At 40.8% G+C, this 21,159-nt stretch overlaps 1 protein-coding gene across 4 annotated transcripts in view; it reads left to right on the top strand.

The window, feature by feature from the left end:
- The window catches only part of khdrbs1b (KH domain containing, RNA binding, signal transduction associated 1b), a 38,724-nt gene extending 30,867 nt beyond the window's left edge, over window positions 1-7,857 (top strand). For 2 of the 4 annotated variants that reach the window (XM_055055987.1, XM_055055989.1), the window contains one exon: window positions 936-3,277. In XM_055055987.1, the coding sequence (XP_054911962.1) occupies window positions 936-1,042 (107 nt within the window). In that variant the 3' untranslated portion in view covers window positions 1,043-3,277. Of the gene's footprint in view, window positions 1-935; window positions 3,449-6,586 lie in introns of those variants that run through there. The other 2 variants (XR_008607749.1, XR_008607748.1) reach the window with 2 other exon arrangements.
- The last annotated feature ends 13,302 nt before the right edge of the window (window positions 7,858-21,159 follow it).

The raw sequence follows: 21,159 nt of genomic DNA, 5'->3' as shown, positions 1-21,159 counted from the left end.
GGGCAACCACCAGAATCTGAAAAGTAGCGCAATAACAAACGAAACACAACGGTTGACATGGAGAATCCGTGTATGGTTCATTCTTTATTTTTTTTTTTTTGCTTCCCATTTCAAACTAAAACATGACAAAAACAAATTAGGTAGTTCTTTTTGGGGTTTTTTTTCTTATGCTAAATTAATGCACATATTACAAAAAAAAAAAAACTACCCTTTATGTATATTTAAATGGTTCAAGCAAAGACTAGCTTTAGGTTTTGTTGTTACACCTTTTGGAACTGGACATTATTGCACAAACTGTGGGTGCGTTACTAATTCTCTTAGCACTTTAGAGACGGCCCAAGTCTCACCACTGATATGTGCGTCTTATTTAGAGACTTTATGTTTTTGAGTCTTTGAGATCTGATGATCTTACCATGAACAAACTCTTCTTCTGGTGCTTGTGCCATTTCCAATATCGCTACATATTAAAACAGTTGAATTTGGATAGCTGAACTATGGATGGACATTATTTCATTTAGGTTTTAAAAACAGAAAAGAAACTAAACAAAACTTTCATTTCCTTTTTGCGATTTAAAAAAAAACCATTTTTCCCAGAAATGGAAAAACCCAATCGAGCCATGCACGCGTTATGAATGTTGGGTGTTCTGCTCAGTCTGCTAAAAAAAAAAAAACTCCAGATCTGCTCAGTAGTTGTTGGAAATTATTTGGAGTCACTCACTGGTTTCATCACCCACATTCACTCCACCCACTACCAACCACTGACCAATAGTCTTGTGATGTTTCGTGGCCAACTCTGCATTCTTGGATTCCTAAAATGTAGCAGTCGCTAGTAGAAACCCCTTGTAGCCGTGTAGAGTGGAGCCACGCCGGTGTTAAAGGCCGTTTGTGTGTTTGAACCGTTTGTTGACTTTATTTTCCGTCTATTTCCTGTCCAGCCCAGGACGACTGGAACGGCACCCAGCGGACGGCTGCAGGGAAAGCGCCTCCCCCCTCTAGAGGCGGCAGCACGGCTTACCGGGAGCACCCCTACCGACAGTACTGAAGTGAAACGGACCCTCTCCACCCTTAGTGTTGCCCCGATAAATCGCCCGTTACCACGGCAGCTCTCGCTTTAACAAGCCTGACAAAAGTAATTGTCCGTTTGTCTTTGGTTTGGTCTTTTCTTTTTTTTTTTTTTTGGGTTTTGTTTTTTATTTTTTGTTGTTTTTTTGTTTGTTTTTGGTTTCCCCCTTTCACTGGACTTCTACCCGACAGAGCCAATTGGGAACTGGAAATTGGGACTGTTTTTTTTTTTTCAAGATTTGACCACAAACGCCACCCCACCCCTACTTTCCACCCTCTTTTTGTCATACTTCCTGTCCAGCCAACCAGAGTGGCTTTTCAATTGGTCACAGAGGATTCGTGGGCACCTTGTCAAGCTTCCATTTTGATTATTTTCTTTTTTCTTTTTTTTTCCTTCCTGCTGTATATTTTTTCTCCCCCCTCTTTGGCTTTTTTGCATTGTTTCTGTTTCTCAATGTTTGGAAATAGTTAGTTCTCGTAGAATTAGTGGCTCAAGAACTAATTGTCTAAAGAATCAGTTTTAATTGTTTTAAATATAAAGCACCTGTTAAGGGTCAGTTGCAGATTCCCACTTAGGCTACATTTCAAAATTCTGTTAATATAGCCCATTATTAAATGACCTTTTAACCCTTTCTTTTAAATCCTGTAATATCTAAACCAAAACCAAAAAAAAAAATCCTAAATTAAGTTTAAGGCTAAAGCAAAGTTAATGGAATCGGTACAATTCATTCTCTATAATGGTTTGTTTTTAAATAGTACTAAAACAATTGTTCAATTAGCCTTAGGCAGCAATATTTGTTATTGTGCGTAGAGTTTTGAAATATAGCCCTAATAGACACTGTTGAGATGGACTGTCCTCATATCCTCATTTTTTTTAATCTAAAAAAGAAAAGTAAAATAATTGTTTTTAATAAGAATCTGGCTGGTAAATGGTAATTTAAACACAGTTCAGGTCTTCATTGTGATTTGATTCTATACAAACTGCATGCACAAAGTCCGAGGAAGAAAAAAAAAGAAGGATTGGGACAAAAATCTCCACATGGGTCTTCTCTTCCTGTAGAGAAGGGATCCTGCAGCTCAATCCGAACTCTTGTACATATTTTAAAAATATCCTAATTGTACTTACTCTGCCACTAGTATCTGTACCCTCTCCATTAAAAATGGATTATGCTCCATGTGTAAGCTTGGCTAAATAGGTTACTAAATCTGTCCAAAAGATGTTTTTTGCAGCAGTTTGTCAATAAAGCTTAGTTTTTTGTTTTTTATGAAACCTTAACTGGCTTTATTTGTCTCCTGTCCTGTTAAAAAAAAAAAAAAAACAGCAACAACAACATGGTTTTAAACGAGCAGTCAGATGTAGCTGGTTTTCCCCTTTTGTTTCCTTCTTCAAAAGCGCTTTTTAAATCTAAATGAATGTATTGACGTCTGGAGGCTTTAACCGTACTAAATGATGTCTTGACTGATTATCAAAAGAGCACAACTTATTCTCTCTCTCTCTTTCTATACTTTTTAAAAAGGAGCCAGAGGTAAGACCTCTAAAATAACCTGGATAGCTTCCTAATGTGTATAGAGTTCTAAAGCATTGAATGCCTGGGTATGTATAAGACTTTTTCAATCCTTATACCTGTGGTCGTAATCGTCAATGAGAATTTGCTTTCATAGCCGCTTGGAAAATTAACTGAATTCAAACCACCATTCAGGTCTAGGCCTCGTTGTCATGAACGATGCTGGCGCGATGGCTACTTTAGTAGAGAGTAATGGCAGTGCAATGGAGAGGATGCTTATAACCTAGACAACTCCACTGTTAAGGTAACCTAACCCTAAATGTTTAATTATTAATTTCTTAGTGTGTTTTATCCTTTGACATAAACCTTTTGACATAAAATATATATATATATATATATTCTTACAATCATGAGTACAAAAAAAATTCAGTTCAAAAGTAAAGAGGAGAAAAAAAAAAGTAACTTCCAACATCATACACTTTTTTTAATGGACAAAAATAATTTGTTTTTTTTTTTTTTTTTTTTTTTTTTTTCTATCAAAATATGACAGGGTAGTGTTAAAAATGAACAGAGCCAAATCTGTGTCCAGATCTTCTGCTGTTTACTTTTTCTTTGCTGTGTAAAGGTTGTTTACTGTAGGATTTATTTATTTTTTGGACAATGTTTCACCTGTAGAGTTAAATTTAACAAAAAATAAATAAAAGACTGAGTTGCATGATTTTAATTTTCCTGTAGACATTGCATGGTATGTTTCAAGTTTTTATGCCTTTCCCAGTGTTTTTAGACGAGGTTCTGATTAGCGCTTTGTCCTTCCTTCAGGGACGTCTACTGGTCACTGAGCGTCCAGAGAGACGGACTGCTGGAGACCAAAGAGCCCTCAGGTTAGTCTGCTGCTGCATGCTATTTAAAAAAAAAAAAATATATATATATATATATTTTTTAAATACATCACTAGCATAAAGTTTTTATTGAAATGAGCAAAATAGATGTTTGTAAGTATAAGGACGTAAATCATAACGAAACAAATGTTTGTTGCATTATTATGTGTCGGGGATACTATTTTTAATTATGGTGTAGATTGTTTTTGGGGTTTTTTTTGGAGTTTTTGCTCTGCATTCATTCATTCAACCTTTATATAAAAGGAATAAACAAATTGAGATGAAATGTCTGTGTCCTGAGAATGATGCATTAAACACTGAGCTATAAAAATGCCCACAGCAATATCCTTGGCATCATTCAGGAAAAAAAAAGAATAGGTCATAGGTCACGTTCCCCCTGCTGTTAAGAGTACCAAAGTGTACTTTTGAGCAAATGTAGCTGAAAAGATATGGCGATATGTACTACAAATCTAAAGTAAATGTCGATGAACTAGAAACCAGTTTTTTTTTCTCTCATTTTAATAAAATGAACAGCATTTCATTTAGAGTATGTGAAATGTCCCACTGTTCAGAGAGCCTGTTTGAAGGTTTAGCACATGCTAGCATGTTTAGCCTCATCATTTCCGCTGGTCTCACTCAAGAAATTAACTGCCATGCAAATATATTCACAGGCCTTCAGATTTATTTACACTGCTTTTTTGTCACACAACCACCACAAACTACTCAATCGATTTTTATTTATTTATCTTTTTTTTAAGGGGATGGAGGGTGGTAAGACTTACATTTCAGTTAGTTTTTAACAGTATCTGAAGTTGATGGTGACAATTAGTCAAACTTCTTCACACAGCATGAATTTTTATTTTTTATTTTTTTCACAATAAATGATAAAACGATGCAGTAAAGGCATCACCCTCAGCTGAAACATGACAAAATCGGTCATATCTACTATACGTCCCATGGAGCAACTTTCTTTCTAGTACGTCTCTCACTCAACTTAAAATAGCAAATTTATTTTGAAATGAACTTGTGGATCCAAAACCCCCATTTCTGTCGGCCATCTGAAACCCTAAAGCATAATATTTGCAATTTAAGGGTTTAAATAATTCAGAACCTCCAGCGCGGTCCTTTAACATCTCCATTTCCCCTAAAGACTCGTGTAAAAGAGCGTGCTGCCGACGCCCGCGGGCTTTTCAGCCACCGTAACGTTACTCCACATCTCCTATGTTCACAGCATTTCAAAGCTTGGCTGATTCTGCTGATTGCCCAGCTTTCTGGAGGTGGCCTTGCTTCTAACAGTGGCTGTGAATCGGTGTGGCTGGGTCGCTCTCCTCCCCTCAGCCGGCCTGAGCGAGGCGGGGGCAGCACGTCGCCGGCGTCACCATGGCATGAGGGGAGGTGACTAATGAGAGGAGTGGGAGGAAAACAGAGGAACGGGGGGACTCTGAGTCCAGAAAAAGAGTGGGATTTCTCATGATGTCCAGTCTGGACCTTGAACGGAGCGTAAAGATGAGACAGCAGCAGCAATGTTCAGTTTGATTTGTTGTTGAATCTTGTTGTTTTCTTTAAGGGTATATGGAATAATTTTTACAGTTTGCTTTTTGGGCTTGTAACTCAGGAATGTTATGATTTCTGTCAAAAGTGGCCGATATGAGAAATATGGCAGAAAAAAATAGAAGTTAACGCCCGTCGCCAGCCTAACATACTACCAGTTATACTCCACTGTAGCCAATGGCTCTGTCAAAACATGAAAGTGTGTGTGGTAAGGATACTTGGCATTTCAGACTTTATCAATTCCATTTCTTTCAACCAAGATCTCACCAGAATATTGTACTTTGCATTAAATCCTAGAAGAAATGAATGGAGGAAGCCTAAAGCCTCACTTTTCTTCTTCCAGTTGTTCAACGTCCTACTCATCACAGCAAAAAGGCTATTGATGCCTTCATCTGACGACGCAGTCTAAGCACATAAATGTGTTTGTAGTTTGTTTCTAACATGTTGAACGGTCCCCTGAAGCTAACGCTAAGTGTAGCATCAACTGCACTTTGAAACAAAGTTAAAATGTTGACCTACAGTCTTGACAATGATGTGGCTCCGACTGTGAAGATAAAAAAGTTGCTTATTGATATTAACCAGGCTGCCATTAACTTCCTCAAACATAGAAGGTACTGCTGGATCACTTCCTCCGGCTTTGTGTGTGTGTGTGCGTGTGTGTAAGTGTATTCCTTGTATTTACTAACCCACATTCAGTCTTAGCAGGAAGATGCTCACACTGAGCCCGGTATTGGTTCTGCTGGAGGTTTCTTCCTGTTAAAGTTTTTCCTTTATAGTAACTGTTTTCATCCAATTGCCATAAGGATTTTGAGCTAACAGGTGGCCCAGAGTAGATACTACTTGTGACTAATAACAGGAAGTAGTGCTTGCCACCAGCAGAAAAATTGAGTCCTCTCCTACATGCTGGAGGTCCAGACTTTGAAAGTTTTCTGAGTTTTGTACCCAGTCTGCTGGGTTTCATCAGATTAAAAACTTAAACAAATTATATACTGGACTCTGCACTGCTTTATAACTAGAATCAATTGGAAAATGTAAGACTGGATCAGATTAACTATTTTATTTTATCTTTGTATAGTGCCTTGTGCTGATGTGTTACATCAACAATAGATGTCTTCCTGTCAGAGATATAGCTCTGAATACTGTTGGAGCAACTGCTTTGAAAAACAATGAGACTTCAAGGTTAATGTTTTAAGAAAACTGAGTTGTTAATAAATCATATCCGGAGGGTTAGCCGTCATGCGTTCTATATGTCCAGTGGCCTTGATTTACTAGACGACGTCTGGCGTTTTGCACTCCGTCTCTCCGCCATTCAGAAAGCCAAGAATCACAAACACATTTACTGCTAATTGAAAAAGTAATGTAGTTTATTCAAAGTTCCCAAGACCTGCTCATGATCACAACTTGCTTCAGAAAAATGTTGCTTAGCTACTGTTGAAAAGCTGTGCAGGTTGGCAGGAAAAACGCCTCTAATTAATGCAGCTTAGTTGCTTTCAAAGTTGTTTTTTTTATTTTCCTCCTTCTTCTTGGCATCTTGTGCCTCCCATCTCTAAATCGCCTGTTTCTATTTCATTTTTTTTTTCCTCTTTCCAGCAGAAAAAGCGGAGCAGGTCGCCGTGAAGAAGGTGGTCAGATGAAACTCGGGGGCATCCCGACAGGGAGGGAAGAGCGCAAAGATGGCCGCCGAGTGGGGGCCAAAGGCAGAAGCTGTCCTTCAAACACGAAGAACCTTCTGTGAACTGTTGAGTCGTATTGGTGTAATGATTTTCTTCCCTTAGACTCTCGAATGCTTCCGTTCACATCTCCCCTCCTCTGGCGCCTAATGTAGCAGAAAATGAGCGCTCCTTTATATAGAACGCCGTGAAATAGTTTTTAATTTTCATTAACCCCCCACTGTATCCGACCTGAAACGGGCACATAGTTGAATACATTTTAAAAAAAAACATTTTTCTTTTTGATTAGGGACTCGTTTTTTTTTTTATTTCATGCCTCGTCGTTGCAGGAAGTGATACTCGGCAGTCTGAGACGGGGAGCGCGTGAATCTGGAGGTGTAGAGGCACGTTTCGCATCCAGACGCTGTCCTGTTCACATCCAGATCGTTAGAATTCAGCGAGACGACTGAAACGGGAGGAAACGGGAGGATGGGGCGGGGAGACAAAAGACGGTCATCACCGACATTCTCCTCTCATCCGTCCATCATGTTTCTGTTGATTCGATCTGCCATTTTCAGCCATTATCACTGATGACATTACAGCAGCCCGTGGTGCCGAGTTACACTCAGAGGTCAAAACTCTACTTTCCTGTATTAAAAACAAATTTCCCGGCGCTGATCCGCTGGTCAGAGGCAGCATCAGCTCCTTTCGGCTTATTGGAAAAAGCCTCTGCTGAACGTTAGACATCAGGACTGGGAGAAAAGAGGGGGGAAAAAAAAACACTGGAGATGAAACATCAACGGAGCCATATCCAAAACACACCATTTTTCAGTCTTTATGCGCTATTACGTCTCAAGTAATGATCCCCGCGTCTCCTATAATCTAATGCCAGATAAGTGATGGTGTGGAAGCAGTCTCGTTTGGGAATCGACAAACTGTCAGGAAGCATAAGGGCGGAGAGGAAAGTAAACGTTACCGGGGGCGCCGATCGATGAAAGGTAGACTTTTGAATATGAGCCAGGCCGCGGAGCCGTCGCTTTCCCTCTCTGCCCACGTCAGACGGGTCGGCGGCGCCTCGCTGAGGGTGGGATGTGTTAAAATGCAGAGCGGACAGCTGGATCGCTTCCCCCTGGCCTTGACGGATTCACACCATCAGAAGAACATCGCATGCTGATGCCTGCTAAATAAAAAATAAAAGAAGGAAAAAAAAAAGGTGACAGCGAAGCTCTCTTCCAGACGCAGCAGGACGGGTGGTAATCTGGAGTTAGGAGGGGGGCTTAATGTATGCCCGCCTCATGCCTGGTGTCCTTGATGGTCCAGGGGAACTGCAGAAAAACCTCTGAAGATTTATATGGATGGATTCTATTAATAAATACTGTGTGAGTGTGCACTGCTCACACCAGGTATGTGGGGGATGCTAGTCTCAAAGATACAAGGTTGAGGTCAGTGGATTTATTAATTATAAAATCTAATACATAAAAATGAGGTAATTTTATTTTCATGTCATAATATGCTGCCAAGATCCAAACCTGCAATTTGGGACAACATTCTTTTTTTTTTTTTCTTGCATCCAGCTGCAATTGTCTGTATTTTTATGTAATAAAGTGTAAAACTAAGAATAAAAGTTGTATGATTTTACAAGTGCTTTGTGTTTGGTAATGATGAACCTAAATAAAGGTGCTGTGAGGCAGCTTTCAGGAGTCAAATCATTAATCCAGTGGTTTGCTTCAGTCAGGGGCTTCTTTGGATTATTTGTGATACAGACCTCTACAGGAGTATTTTTCAGTTTTATTTCAGAGGTCTGAGATCATCAGAGAATAAATGGAGACCAAGGAGCACAGCAGAAAAGTAGGAGAGGAATTGAGTTTGAAATGTCAGCACAAAGCAAAGGATGCTGGGAGAATTCTAGAAAGTGGTAAAGGGCTGCAAGAACAACTGAGAACATGTATAAGAAATTATTTATTGCAAGTGTAATAACTTGACCATTGTCCAGAGGTGAAGTTTTACCTGTAGGTTTGAAAGATGGTGACTTTGTAATTTGATATTTTTTAGTGTACAGTATTGTGAAAATTTTTAGCTCACAAAATAAAGGCAAATTTTCATATCTGTGAACAATAAGGATGATTATTATTCCTGCAGTAGAATGGCCAAGTCAAGGTCCAGCACTAATCCAAATTATGCTCAATATTCTAAGATTAATATCTCCAAATTATCCCACCCTCAGGTCTTTTATCTCAACGACCTTTTTGAGGTAAAGAAAGATTAATGCAACACACAATTCATGCTAATTGGAATGGTCTAGTAAAAGTCAGGCCTAAATCTGATTAACATGGCCTCTTCTGTCACATAAATGACTGATTTTACTGTATTTAAAAAGTCTCTTGCTTGGTCCCCATTGTTTAGGGTGTAATAGCTAACATTTTATGCTAGCTGACTCTTAGAACCTATTCCAGCTTTTTGAGCTGTTATTTGAAAGAAATTGTGAAATCAGTACTACAATATGATAAGAACATTTGGGATGAACCTCAAACACAAACATAAAATTGTAAAGAAAATATGCACTAAATAGCATAGCAATAGCTTCATCCTTTGTCAGTTTTCCTGTCGGCCCTGAAGGTATCCAACATTTACAGCCATATATCTCCGGGCACATCCCACCTGACAGGGAGAAGAAGGCTTTCCACCATTTTCCGGCTCATTTATTTATACAGCGATGAAGGTGGAGGCGTGGCTACTTGTAAAAATGTCTCTGATCCAAATCAATTAGGGGTGAAAAGATTTACCACAAATATCACCTTTAAGAATTACATCCATAATGCAACAACTATGTTTGTTCTGTATTAAAAGGATGTGAGTTATTTATCCGAGTCACATTTCAGGAGAAATGAAACCGTATCTCTATTGAAATTGAGGGTTTGGAAAAAGAAAAGCGCCACCATTATTCTGTTTCACTAGAATAATGGTGGCTACATTGGTAGCATGTTCAGTTGTTTCCTCATCTGCTGGTGAAGTCTGCAGCTCCAGAACTTAAAATCAGGCCTCTTTGAATTCTTATGCGGGTCTCTTGAAAGCTTCGCAAAGTAGAACACATAACTTTTAAGACTAAATGTTGGCATTTGCATTGGGATTTTGCGCCACTGCCCTCCCCCTGCCTCCACTCACTCCACCAGACGTACACACACACACACACACACACACACACACACACACACACACACACACACACACACACACACACACACACACACAGACACACACACACCTTCTCAGTGTAGTCTGCAAAGGGTCCAGTCGTCATCCTGGAAGGCAATGCTCAGCGGGGGCTGCGGTACACAAACTAGGCCAACTATATAAAGTGGATGAGTTTTCATTTTGAAACGGTTGCCATGGAGTATGCACAAGATGCTGCAGTGCAAGACTGGATGGACACTTTGGAGCCTGTATGTAATGTGTGTGACCATCTTGGGTTGTTTGAAGATGCAACTAAACGGTCTAAATGCATAAACGCATCAGATTCAGAGAGGGTGGGGGAGGGTTTTTGATCTTAGAAAATCCACCCAGAAAATGCCACACCTGTCGTGTTTCCTAAGTAACATTTATCAAAATGTGAGATTGCTCCTAAAGAGCAACCCGGCCCGTTCTTCAGCGCAGGTTCCAGTCTGACTTTTCCTGACAGCCAGACCTTTCACTAATCCCGCTGATATTCACAAACGGGCACGTACGGGAGTCGACTCGGCGTGTCGGATTCTCCCGTCCTTCGAGTGACGGGCAGGGGATCGATGAGGACGCGCAGCCTCTCCTAAAGTCCAGCTTCTCCTTAATGAACACACGGCTCGGCTTCAGAGCGACGGCGCTCCGGCCGGCCCTGCCCGTCCTCCTCGTGCCTCTGCAGCGGCTCACCTGTCAAAAATATTGACGGTGCTGACTCTAATGTCAGCACCGTCGAGTGTGCAGATACATGGTGGCAAAGAACCGACGGTTCTGGAAAAGAGTTCAGTGATTCTAACATTGGTCCTTACCTGAGATTTGACTTTGTTTTTTTTTTTTTATGGAACCTCCTACTATTAGATAAGGAGCCAAATTAGACCGAGTTAGAGCTTTTGGGATTCTTGCTGTTTTAATCTGAATCGAGAGATTTTGGTCACAGATTTATTGTTTTTTTTTTGTTTTTTATTTATCATAGGCTGGTAAAAACCAAATTCTTGTTCTAGTCTTTGTTTCGTACAGAGGCCGTTGGGAAACCATTGCTTCCTGGAGGCATGGACTCCATGGAAGTTGTAAACAATCAAATCTGACTTTCGCTAACATCAGACTGTGTTGCAAGCTTGGTAAGCTTCATTATGCTAGCTTAATGAAGTTTACCAAAAACTGTGTGCACTTTAAACGGTTGCGGCAGGGGACCGTCCCGCAACCGTGAAGAAAAAGTGCTGATATCTTCACGACAACAGCAATAAAAATGTCTTCAAACTTCCTCTTAGTCCGACCTTAATTGCTCAATGTTTGAAAGAGCGGCCAACACCGACTGAATGACTTTGTTCACTTCCTCCGCTGCCATTGCTGAACTTTGACCTTACCTGGGCAGACTACAATTCTAAAATGGCACAGAAAATTAACGTCATTGTTTGCTGCACACTTCCTCCTCAATCAGGAGGAGGAAGTGTGCCAGATATTTGAAACAAAAAACTAATCAATAATCATTGGCATTGACTGACATGAAGTGCCTATAGTATATGTTATAGACACTATAACATATCATGCTATATGTTATAGCATGATATATTAGATATATGCTGGTCTACCCTAGTTGAAGGGCGACACCAAAGAGCAGAGAGAAGAAATGTTGGCGCTCTCTTCCATCAAATGCAAAAGCAAATGAGATGGATCAGCAGCGCTTGCCAACAACTTACATCGTCACCAATGATGAAATATTTTCTCTGATGCCAGGATATTGAGCTGTTAGCATGTCATTATTGTCATACTGCAAGTCTAACTGCTACCCAACATCCATTCCCATCTCCGTCATCATCTGACCACTCGACGACTCTTTGATAAATGCTCTCCAAAAACCACAAACTTTAAAATTCCAGCGCCCTGCTTCTTCCCCTCCACCCCCACAGCCCCGTCTCGTCGTTCCCTCTGCTGTTCTCGTTAGCGCCGCTCAGTTCGTTCACCTCTCATTAGCTTCTCCTCTGCTGACTGGAGGCACCTGTCCTCCGGTCCCACAGCGGATATCTCACCCTCTGTTTAAATCAATTTCTATGTTAAATAGCTGCTGGGAGGGACAGGAGGAGAGGGGAAGGCAGGTGGAGGGGGTTGCTTCGGTTAGGGTGAGGCATTACACCCAACCACAACTCTTTCACACCTCTGACCCTCCAGGGTGATCCACGGTCCCTGTCGGCTTTGCTCTGGCTGCCACTGCCCCTCCACCCCACCCCTCCCCCCCCCTCTCTGCTGGTTCAGCCTTTTATCTCTCTGTGTTCTCCCCTTTGGCTTTTCTCTTTCATTTCATTCCCCTCTCTATCTTTCCTCTTTTTTTTTATTCTGTATTTTGACTTCCATTCCCCCAGTGTGACCCAGGGCATGTTCTCATTTCAGATTAGAGCTCTAAAAAGGCTTGTGACAAGGTGGTGTGTGTGCATTTGTTTGTTTGTGTGTGTGTGTTTGGCCCTTTAGCTAGGAGCTGATGCATTGCTTCAAATGTAGTCTCTGTGTTATAAAACCTGTTCCTGCAAAACCATGACATCTTAATGGAAGTCTTTTTTTTTTCTTTTCTTTTAAAATATAAGGACACAAAGTATCTGCTGTCATTAACTGTCATTTAGATGGTTGAACTAAACTATTATAGTGCAAAAGCAGAAAACCAGGGTGACCTCAGATAACATTAAGAATTAGGCTTGAGCATAAATGTCAGTGACGTCTTAGTGTTGTGTTTTATAGAGAGGAGGTGAAAACCAGTGCGGTCATGATTAAGATGTTTGCTTTCTGCATATCACACAGTTTGTTTATCAGCATTTTTTATTATTATTTTACTGAGGCCACAGGCAGCTACACAGTGGAGCAGTTGTTGCTTTGCGGCAAGAAAGTCTTGAGTTTGAATCCGGGGACTGAGTTGTGAGGTACTCCAGCTTCCTCCTGCAGTTCAAACACATGATTGTTTATCTGCTCTGTCTGAATTGTCTTTGTGGATGGTTGTTTGTCCAGAGTCTGTTCAGTTGCTTCCATTTGAAATGGAGACACTTTTGTGATACATGATGTTAAATAAAATAATTTGAGGGCAAATAAAGTCACTCTGTTGTGACTTTAATGGCTTACCTGGAAACCATGAAATTCAGAGGTGTTACATGTACAACACAGTTAAACTTGAAGGTTGTAAAAGCTGTAGTGTTAATAGGCTGGTGGATGTTGAGTAATGTGTGTCTTCTGCAGTCAGATTCTGCTCATAGAGTCCAATATAAGCTATTAGCCTGTGTTACAATGAGAGAAAAAAAAGGCCCTTTAAACTGCTGCAGAAATCAGTAATTCTCTTCCATTTACAGATGCTGACGGCCCTTCAAGAGTTCCCTTGTAAAGAGTAGTCTAATAACTATGCCGTGCCATTGCAACTTGATGTAATTACAGCCTTGTTGCAGATTAGCACATACACAATGCAAATTACCCATTAATCGGCCAAGTGTACCCGTGTGTGTCGGCGTCTTCGTGCATTGCGTGGCATTGTGGATTGTAGCTGCAACTTCAGTGCGGCGTCGGATTCCAGTCGGAGCAGCACATCTGATGAGATAAGAGATTAATGACTCTGCCTTAATCTCCATATAAAGGAAATGAGCCTGCTTGCAGATAAGACCATCACCTAAAGATTAATGAAACGGTGAGGAAACTCTGGTGTTACCACGCTATAAAAACACACACACACAACGCAGTGCGGTGACAGGATATGATGTATGATGACAAGGACTAAGAGATACCCTCACTTGATCATTTAGCATTTACATGTACAGTGTGTTTATTGGCCGTCACGCCTCATGGGGGGAATTCATTATAAACCGCTGTAGCTCAGCTAAACTCGTAGCCTCACACCATGTCTCCCGCACAGCACTGGATTCAAACGCTTCATATCCATAAGCTGAGCAGGCACAAACAGCCGCATCTTTACTTTAAACCCCGGCCTCTTTATCTGCGAGTCGCGTGTTGTCGGCGTGGAGCCCGATCCGTGATCAGCGACGCCGTAAATGAGTGGCGGGGGAAGACAAAGGATCATGAAGCTTTACAGCACACTGTGGCACATGCTGTTAAAATGTAATATGTTGGATGAGTTCCTATAACAAACATGGAAGTGTTGCAAGGCGCTGCAGAGTTCCCACAAGCTCGGTTTGTTTTATTGTTTCAGTGAACGCCAGTATCAGCGAAATGCACTATTAAAGCTAAATAATGTCCAGGATTTCATAGGCTAAGCATATATGGGCCTCTGATATTAATGGCAGCATTCAGCACAAAGTGCTACAAAATTGTAGGCCTTTCAAGTTGACAAATTTTACTGGACAATAAATTCTCCAGGTAGTTACGGCAATAAACGATAATGTTGTTTTGAGACAATTTTCAAGTAATTTATTGATAATGGCATAATTCAGTTTGTGTTTTATTTAAATGGGGCAGTGCATATTAATAAAAGCACAATATTGTAAATATGCTGATTACAAATTGCATTGAAGACAAAATTTACCCTTCAAAAAGGAAAGAAATTATTCAGAGAAGACAATAAATGAATGGTGGTTCTGGGGGAGCTGCAGAGATCCAAAGCTCAATTTTACTCTGGGCAATGTTGAAATAAACAAACCATTCCCATTGTGACACTTTGGATGGGAATACTGGTCAGATAACAGAAGAAAACACGCTACATGCTGCGGGAAACTCAAAACCTGAAAATGGACAAAAGTCCAATAGGATACAACGGAATGCTTTATAGACCAGGGCACGTTGATAAAGAGTCAAGAGTTGAAATGTGATTTTCACATATGCTTTCCATCAGCTCTGTCTGGGCTTAAGCAATTTTGGATTGGAATAGGCAGGAATTGAAACTTCTAAGCTTTTAGGTTCAGTTTTGCTTATCGTCAGGAGAGAGGCAAGGTACACCCTGTAGATGTTACCACTCCATAAACCACAGGATAAACAAGACTATTAAAGGCAATTAAAGGAGACCAATCAACCCAACATCCTCTTTGTTTGGACTGTTGGAAAAAAGAAACCCAATAATGAAACGGCGGATGAAAGACTGCATGAGACTTGAACCTAGGACCTTCTTGCATGAAAGCAACGTTGCCAGCGATTGCATCACCGAGCATCCCTCTAAGTTTCACAAAGTGTCAGTGGCTCAAAGGAAACAAAAGCGCCCCCCGCTTAACAAGCCATCAATTTTCCTTCTACTTCACAGTAAGATGTACTTTATGTCGTCCTATCGCATGTGCTCCCAGAAAGGGTAATTCCATTGTTTTCTCCAACAAAGCCTCTGCAAAGAGTATAAAGAAGCAGCTCACTGCAGTTCCTCCTGTGGCTTGACGGCAGGGGCCACGCCTGCAGAGAAGAGGAGAGGTAGCAGTGAGGGGATCGCTGAGGCATCGTTGAGGTAATGGAATGCAACCTGCTCAGTGTGCGCTAAAAATGTGACCACGGCCGTGCCAGGCAAAAAATAAATCCGTGTGATTCCTTGGAGGAAAGGCTGGAGTCAGCCACTTGTTTTGCCACTTCTATTCCTTTCATAAACCCACAACAGCCTGCTGGCTTTTGTTTTCTTCCTTCAGACCTGTCAGGCAGAATAGTCACATCTGCTCCCCTCCGCCCCTATCTCCTTCAATTCAGGGGGACACAGTTGGCAAAGCTGCCAGCTGCTGGCCAGAAATGTAAGAGTACATGCGCAGCGGTAGTCCATTGTGTGTGTGTGCCTGTGAGTGTTGATGGCGACTGGTTAACCGGCGCTTGTCACATGGGGCGTCATTAGGCCTAGCGTGGCAGAAACCGGGATGAAGATGGAAGCTTGAGGAGAGACGGAAATTTCAGGCAATTCCGAGGAGAAGCTTTCAGAGTGAGGGGTTGATTATGAGAGTGGAAGTTGAGGCAGTTTAGTTTTCCTTCCCTTGCTCTGTTCTGCTCTCACACCCACACAGCCCTGCTATTGCTCTAGCAACAGATTGCGGGCTCCTAACTACGTTCCACAGCTCACATCTTTGTCGGAGCAAAATGCCAGTCTGGGCCGATTTGGCTGCACCTGAGGAAGACTGGAACTTAATGTTCCTCTGCTAATTATATAGAGCAACAATAACAAGTGTGGAAAAAAACTGGAATAGAATGTGAATGTTTCATCATAATCCCACCCAACTTCAAATTCATCTGATCAACAACAGGTTTTTTCATTGGGTGCAGCTCCATGCTGAAACTTAGAATACAAAAATAACAAATAAAATGTGACATTCCAATCTGAAATGCCACATAATTGAAAAACCAACAGAATTAAGAAAATTAACAAAGATAAATGCTATTTTTGAAGTGTTCCCAAAGTCCTGACCTCAACTACAGGTAAAAAAAATAGAGCATAGGACCAGAAAAACCAGACATTTCAAAAGAACAGTCATCAAATAGCCACCAGAAATATCCTCGAAAGATGTTGGTGGCAACCAAGTTGGAGCTGAACAAAAGCTCTATTTTTAAAATCCAGACATTTTCACACTTTGGTTCTCTGTACAGTTGCATCTGTCTGTCTGAGGCAGAGCACTACCTGGACAGATCCATCACAGGACAAACAGACGGATGAGACAATGCACCTTCACTTACAGCAACCTATAATCACCGGTTTATCCAGAGAGGATGTATTGAGCGGTAGACCGAGACAGCAAATGTATAATAAGAATATGAATTTTCCTGATATTAAGTCTGTCACTGCTGACATTCCTGCTGCCAACCTCACTACTATTGGTGCCAAACCCCAAACCATGACACAGCTGCTGTTCTGTTGTTTTTCTGTTTTCCGGTCTGTGTCTCATCATCCTATTATTTGTTTCAGGAGAAGCTGATGGACAATGCAGTGAAATGAGCAAAAGAGGTTAAGTTCATATACTTAAATCCCTCAAATAGATTTGCTTCTTGCATTCTTTTTTTAAATGTTTTTTTTATCCCTGAGTCATTAGAGATCGGTTTCTGTTTTTTTGTGTTTTTTTTGCGAAATAGCACAAAAAAAAAGATACATATATAAAAAGGTGTGTTCTTCAGTGGTCTGAACAGTTGATGGAGAGGTGATGGTTGACAGATGTTTGATGAGAAATGTCCCAACTGTCAAGTTTGGGATGATTGAGTAAGTGCTCGGTCCATGTCAGCGTTGTCAGAACTACAGATCAATACTGTAGAATCTGTCTGAAGTCAGCTATTATTTACAACGCTACTGTCATACAGAGCCTGGAAGAAGCTTTTATCCCGGTTGAGCATTTTTTCCTTCACGTCACAACTACGAACTGCAGTGTCTTCTGTTGGGCTTTTATTTGGTAGACCGACACATCTTGAAGACACCTCAAAGATTTGGGACGCAGCAAAAGTGAAAGAAGGTTCTCTGGTCAGATCAGATGAAAAGTATCACATTATGTGGTGATGCGTTTTATTTGCAAGGACGAGGAAGTCAACTTGAGATTACGGAAAGGACAGAACTACAAAGAGAGAAATCCTGAAAAAGAAACATTTGAGGCTCCAAAATGTGGTGTTTCTGATGAAAAATGAAAGAAAAGGTTTTTTTTTTCCCTAATACAACAAAATGTAGAAAACATCAAAGGTCTATGAATCACTTTCAAAAGACTGCAAGCCAAGGTCAAATTGTTTCTATTACAAATGTATGCAAAACTTTGCGGATGTTGAAAAACTCAATTTCGCAATTGCAGTGTTTCCATTAAATTAGAAACACAGTCACGATCACACATAAATAAGCTAGCTCTCGCGATAATTCGTTAAAAACACGCCTCCCCGTCATCCTCCTACCATCTCCGTCATTTCCACCAACCGGATCTTGATCAACGACCGGATCCATAACATCCGGTCTTTGATCATGTGACGCGAACAAAGGATTCCTTTCCATCACAATTTTCTAAATACACCAGTTTTGATAGATCCATGAAGCAACTCATCCTTTTATCATAAAAGATAATGTTTTTTTTTTTTTTTTTTTTTCAAAATTAGAGTTCCCATTAACCAAATTTCTTTTTGCATAATCCAATAGGCTCAATTAAGCGGCCAATGGAAAACTAGCTAATGAGCTGAAAGGGTTTCCGTTTTCAAACTGAACTTCTGATTCGACACAAGCATTGAATGACAACAAATTAGCAAAATTAAAAAATTCTTTTTCTTCTGATATAAAACAATGTTACCTGCTTCAAAAAGCAACTTTAAGTGGAAAAATGCCTTTTGTGGAAAAAAAACAACAAAAAAAACCCAACTGAAGCTATTCTCTGAAAGCTGGAAACACCAGCCAGATTTAATACGGTAAGACACCTTGTATTGGATGAATTATTTCTGCTTGGCTGCACCAAAACTTTTTCAGCAGCAAACCCTTCCTGCAGTTCTGGACTAGAAAAGAGAACGGGGCCATACAAGCAAAGATGAGGAGGTGGGATAAAAAAAACAACCTCTGCTCTATATGTATAAAAAAAGCAGTGTATGTAAAAGAGAGACGGTGTGAGTTTGTCCTCTTTGTAGATTGTAAGAAAGCACACTGAGCTTTGCAAAGCTTCCCCGCTCTTCCGCCTCGCTCTCTTCCCGCCTTGGAATCGGCGGCATTCAGACTTGGGGACCGCAGCAAGCTCCGAGGCCCGTCTTTCATCCCTCGCACATAAGAAGGAACGAGGCTTTGTATTATAGTGGCACAGCTTAGAAGAATATTACTTAAGCCCACGCACGCAGACAATGCCTGACCATAAATAAATAATACCCATTTCACCAAGCAGTGCAGCGTTAAGAAGTACAAGAGGAAGACATTGAGAACTGGGGAAGGGCGGGCGGAGAGGCAGGGAATCAGGCTTCAGAAGACAGATGTATGAAAGGGGGAAGACATTGAGGGAGGAAATTAAAAGCCAAGGCCAAAGACAACTTAATGGCACGCCATTTACCCCTATCTGATCTTCTTCCATTTCTCCTCAAATCTTCCTCCTCGCTTCCATCTGTATTTTCTCTCCGTTTGGCTGCGCGTTTTGTCCAGACTCTCACGAGTCTGAGCTCATTGTCCACTGCTGAAACAGAGCAAACATTCCTTTATGTTTGTCATTATAATTGGGCATTGTTTTGGGACGCTCACGCTGATTAAATGCTTAATAATTAATGTGCCTGGAAGTGTGCGCCTCTGCTCAACTTTGCATTCAGAGATTCCTGCCGGGCTGGAGGAAAGCTATAGTGGAAAAATCAATTGTTTACAACTCCTGTAAAAGCCTGTGGTGGAAACGTCAACGCAGCCACCTGGAGCTGGAATACATTAGGGGCCTGTTAGGAAAACTTAAACTTGCTAAAAAGCTTTTCTCCAGAACCTTCTGGATTCGTTTGCTCTCTGAAGTTCTCTAAGTAGAATATATTTTTTAATAATGATATGTAGTTAAGGAAATATGTCACTGTGTGAAAGGCAGCGAGGCATGGGGTGTTATGAAATTAGCACCAGGATGATAATCGTAGGTAAAAATATTACGGTATTACGACTGCAGCTCTAAAATGTGTTAATTAGCATCAGGTTAAATTGTGGGATAGTCCTTTTAAAATCACATAAGGAGTTTTTATTGTGTTTATTGTGACAAAAATCACAAGTATGAATCAATGTTTATAAAATGCATGATCAGCTAAAGAGCTATGGAGTCACTTGGTACTTTCACCTTTTACTTAACGCCAACCAAACACACAGTCCAACAACTCCTAAACACTGATGCAGACAAGTTGTGACCTCAGTAACATGGTGATAATTGTTTCATTGATCCCAGATGATGAAACAAGGAAGCTCATTCAGTTCCAAGACAGCACAAACTTTATCTTGAATTTAGCTAGTTGTGCGATAATCTTCGCCTCCTCTGGAAGCCACAAGTTGCACCGTCTCCTTACCGTAGCCAACGTGTTCCCATAAAGCGGACTTTATTCTTTTAGATGGGGGCTTCCAGGGAACAGATAGTAGCTATGGAGGTGGTTGCACTTTATCTCTGACAACACACACACACACACACAAAAACACCCCGCTTATGCTGCAGGAACAGCATGGCAGAAAATGTTAGTGGTTTTGTTTTCGGCAAAGAATTTCGAGGCACAGAAAAATCTGCCACTACAGAACCATGACCAGGGAACCCACTGCATTTCTTTCAGCTTGTTGGGGTTGTCTGTCTTGTCTTTTTATTTTATGTTGTTTACAGTTTGGCAAATACCTGCTGTAGTTTGTGAAGTTTGCAGCACAAAGTAACAGAAAAGCTAAGAATCACTATCTGCTGCGTGCAAACCTTGGTCAGAAGTCAATAAACCAAGTGTATATAGTCAACACAACCCATTTCTTTACTTTGTAATCAATTTAAGACCAAGACTTTGAATCTTTTGTGAGATTGACAGCAAATCTATGTTACTCACTTTTAAAATGTAATTCTAATCATCTCAACTCCCCTCACGTCGGTGTTTCCTGTCACTCATTTGGGTCATGACGACCACGATGTTGATGCTTGTTCAGATTCTCCTGCACTTTGATTTCTTCTCTTGTTCTTTCACCAGAATCTTAAATCTTGAGCTGATCAATAGAACCTCGACGAACCTTGCGTGTCCTCAGTTGCCTCGGTTAAAGGTAAACAGAGGGAAAGTAACTGGAAAGTTTAAAACCCTGCTATTGAAAAGAAAAAAAAAGGGCCTGCTGTAACACAGTGAATTTCATGCACCACCAACAAGGCCTGCTGTTGAATCAATATGCTGTGCAGGTTGGACTTACAGCACTTAAAACTTGTATTGATCCGTGTGCCTTTTTGGCTTCCATAATTCACTATGACCCTGGACAGCCGTAGGGTCTGTGCAGTAACTAAGGTTTGGACAGCGAAGGCAAGAAAAAAATATCTGGATTTGGTACAAATTTAACAGCTAAGAAAACAAAGTGTGGGTTTAGTGTTTGTCCATATTTTATCCCAACTCGGTTGTCCTTGGTTTGACATGCAGGGAAAGGAAACGATGCAGCATCGCATCCAACGCGACTTGGTGCCGCATTGTCACAGTATCTCATGACACCAGAGGAAGGATGTTTTTTTTTACGTCACATTTTGTTTGTGCAAAACCTAAAATGTTTTGAGCTGACATGCAACATGGAATATTTTACTCAAAACGCCATTTCTTGATTTGACACCTTGCTAATGACTTTAAATGGCATCTGCTGAAACACAGAATTCCAACTTTAGTTTTGCATGGTAAGGAAGTCACTTTGAAATCTGTAGCTATACCATTTCCACTACTTTTTTCTTAAGTTTAGATTTTACACGAGGTAATTTACTGTGA

Source organism: Poeciliopsis prolifica, unplaced genomic scaffold, assembly GCF_027474105.1.
Source record: "Poeciliopsis prolifica strain line A6 unplaced genomic scaffold, Auburn_PproV2 SCAFFOLD043, whole genome shotgun sequence".
Lineage (NCBI taxonomy): Eukaryota > Metazoa > Chordata > Actinopteri > Cyprinodontiformes > Poeciliidae > Poeciliopsis > Poeciliopsis prolifica.
Note: the sequence above shows the minus strand (reverse complement) of the source record. Positions and strands in the feature narration are given on the sequence as shown.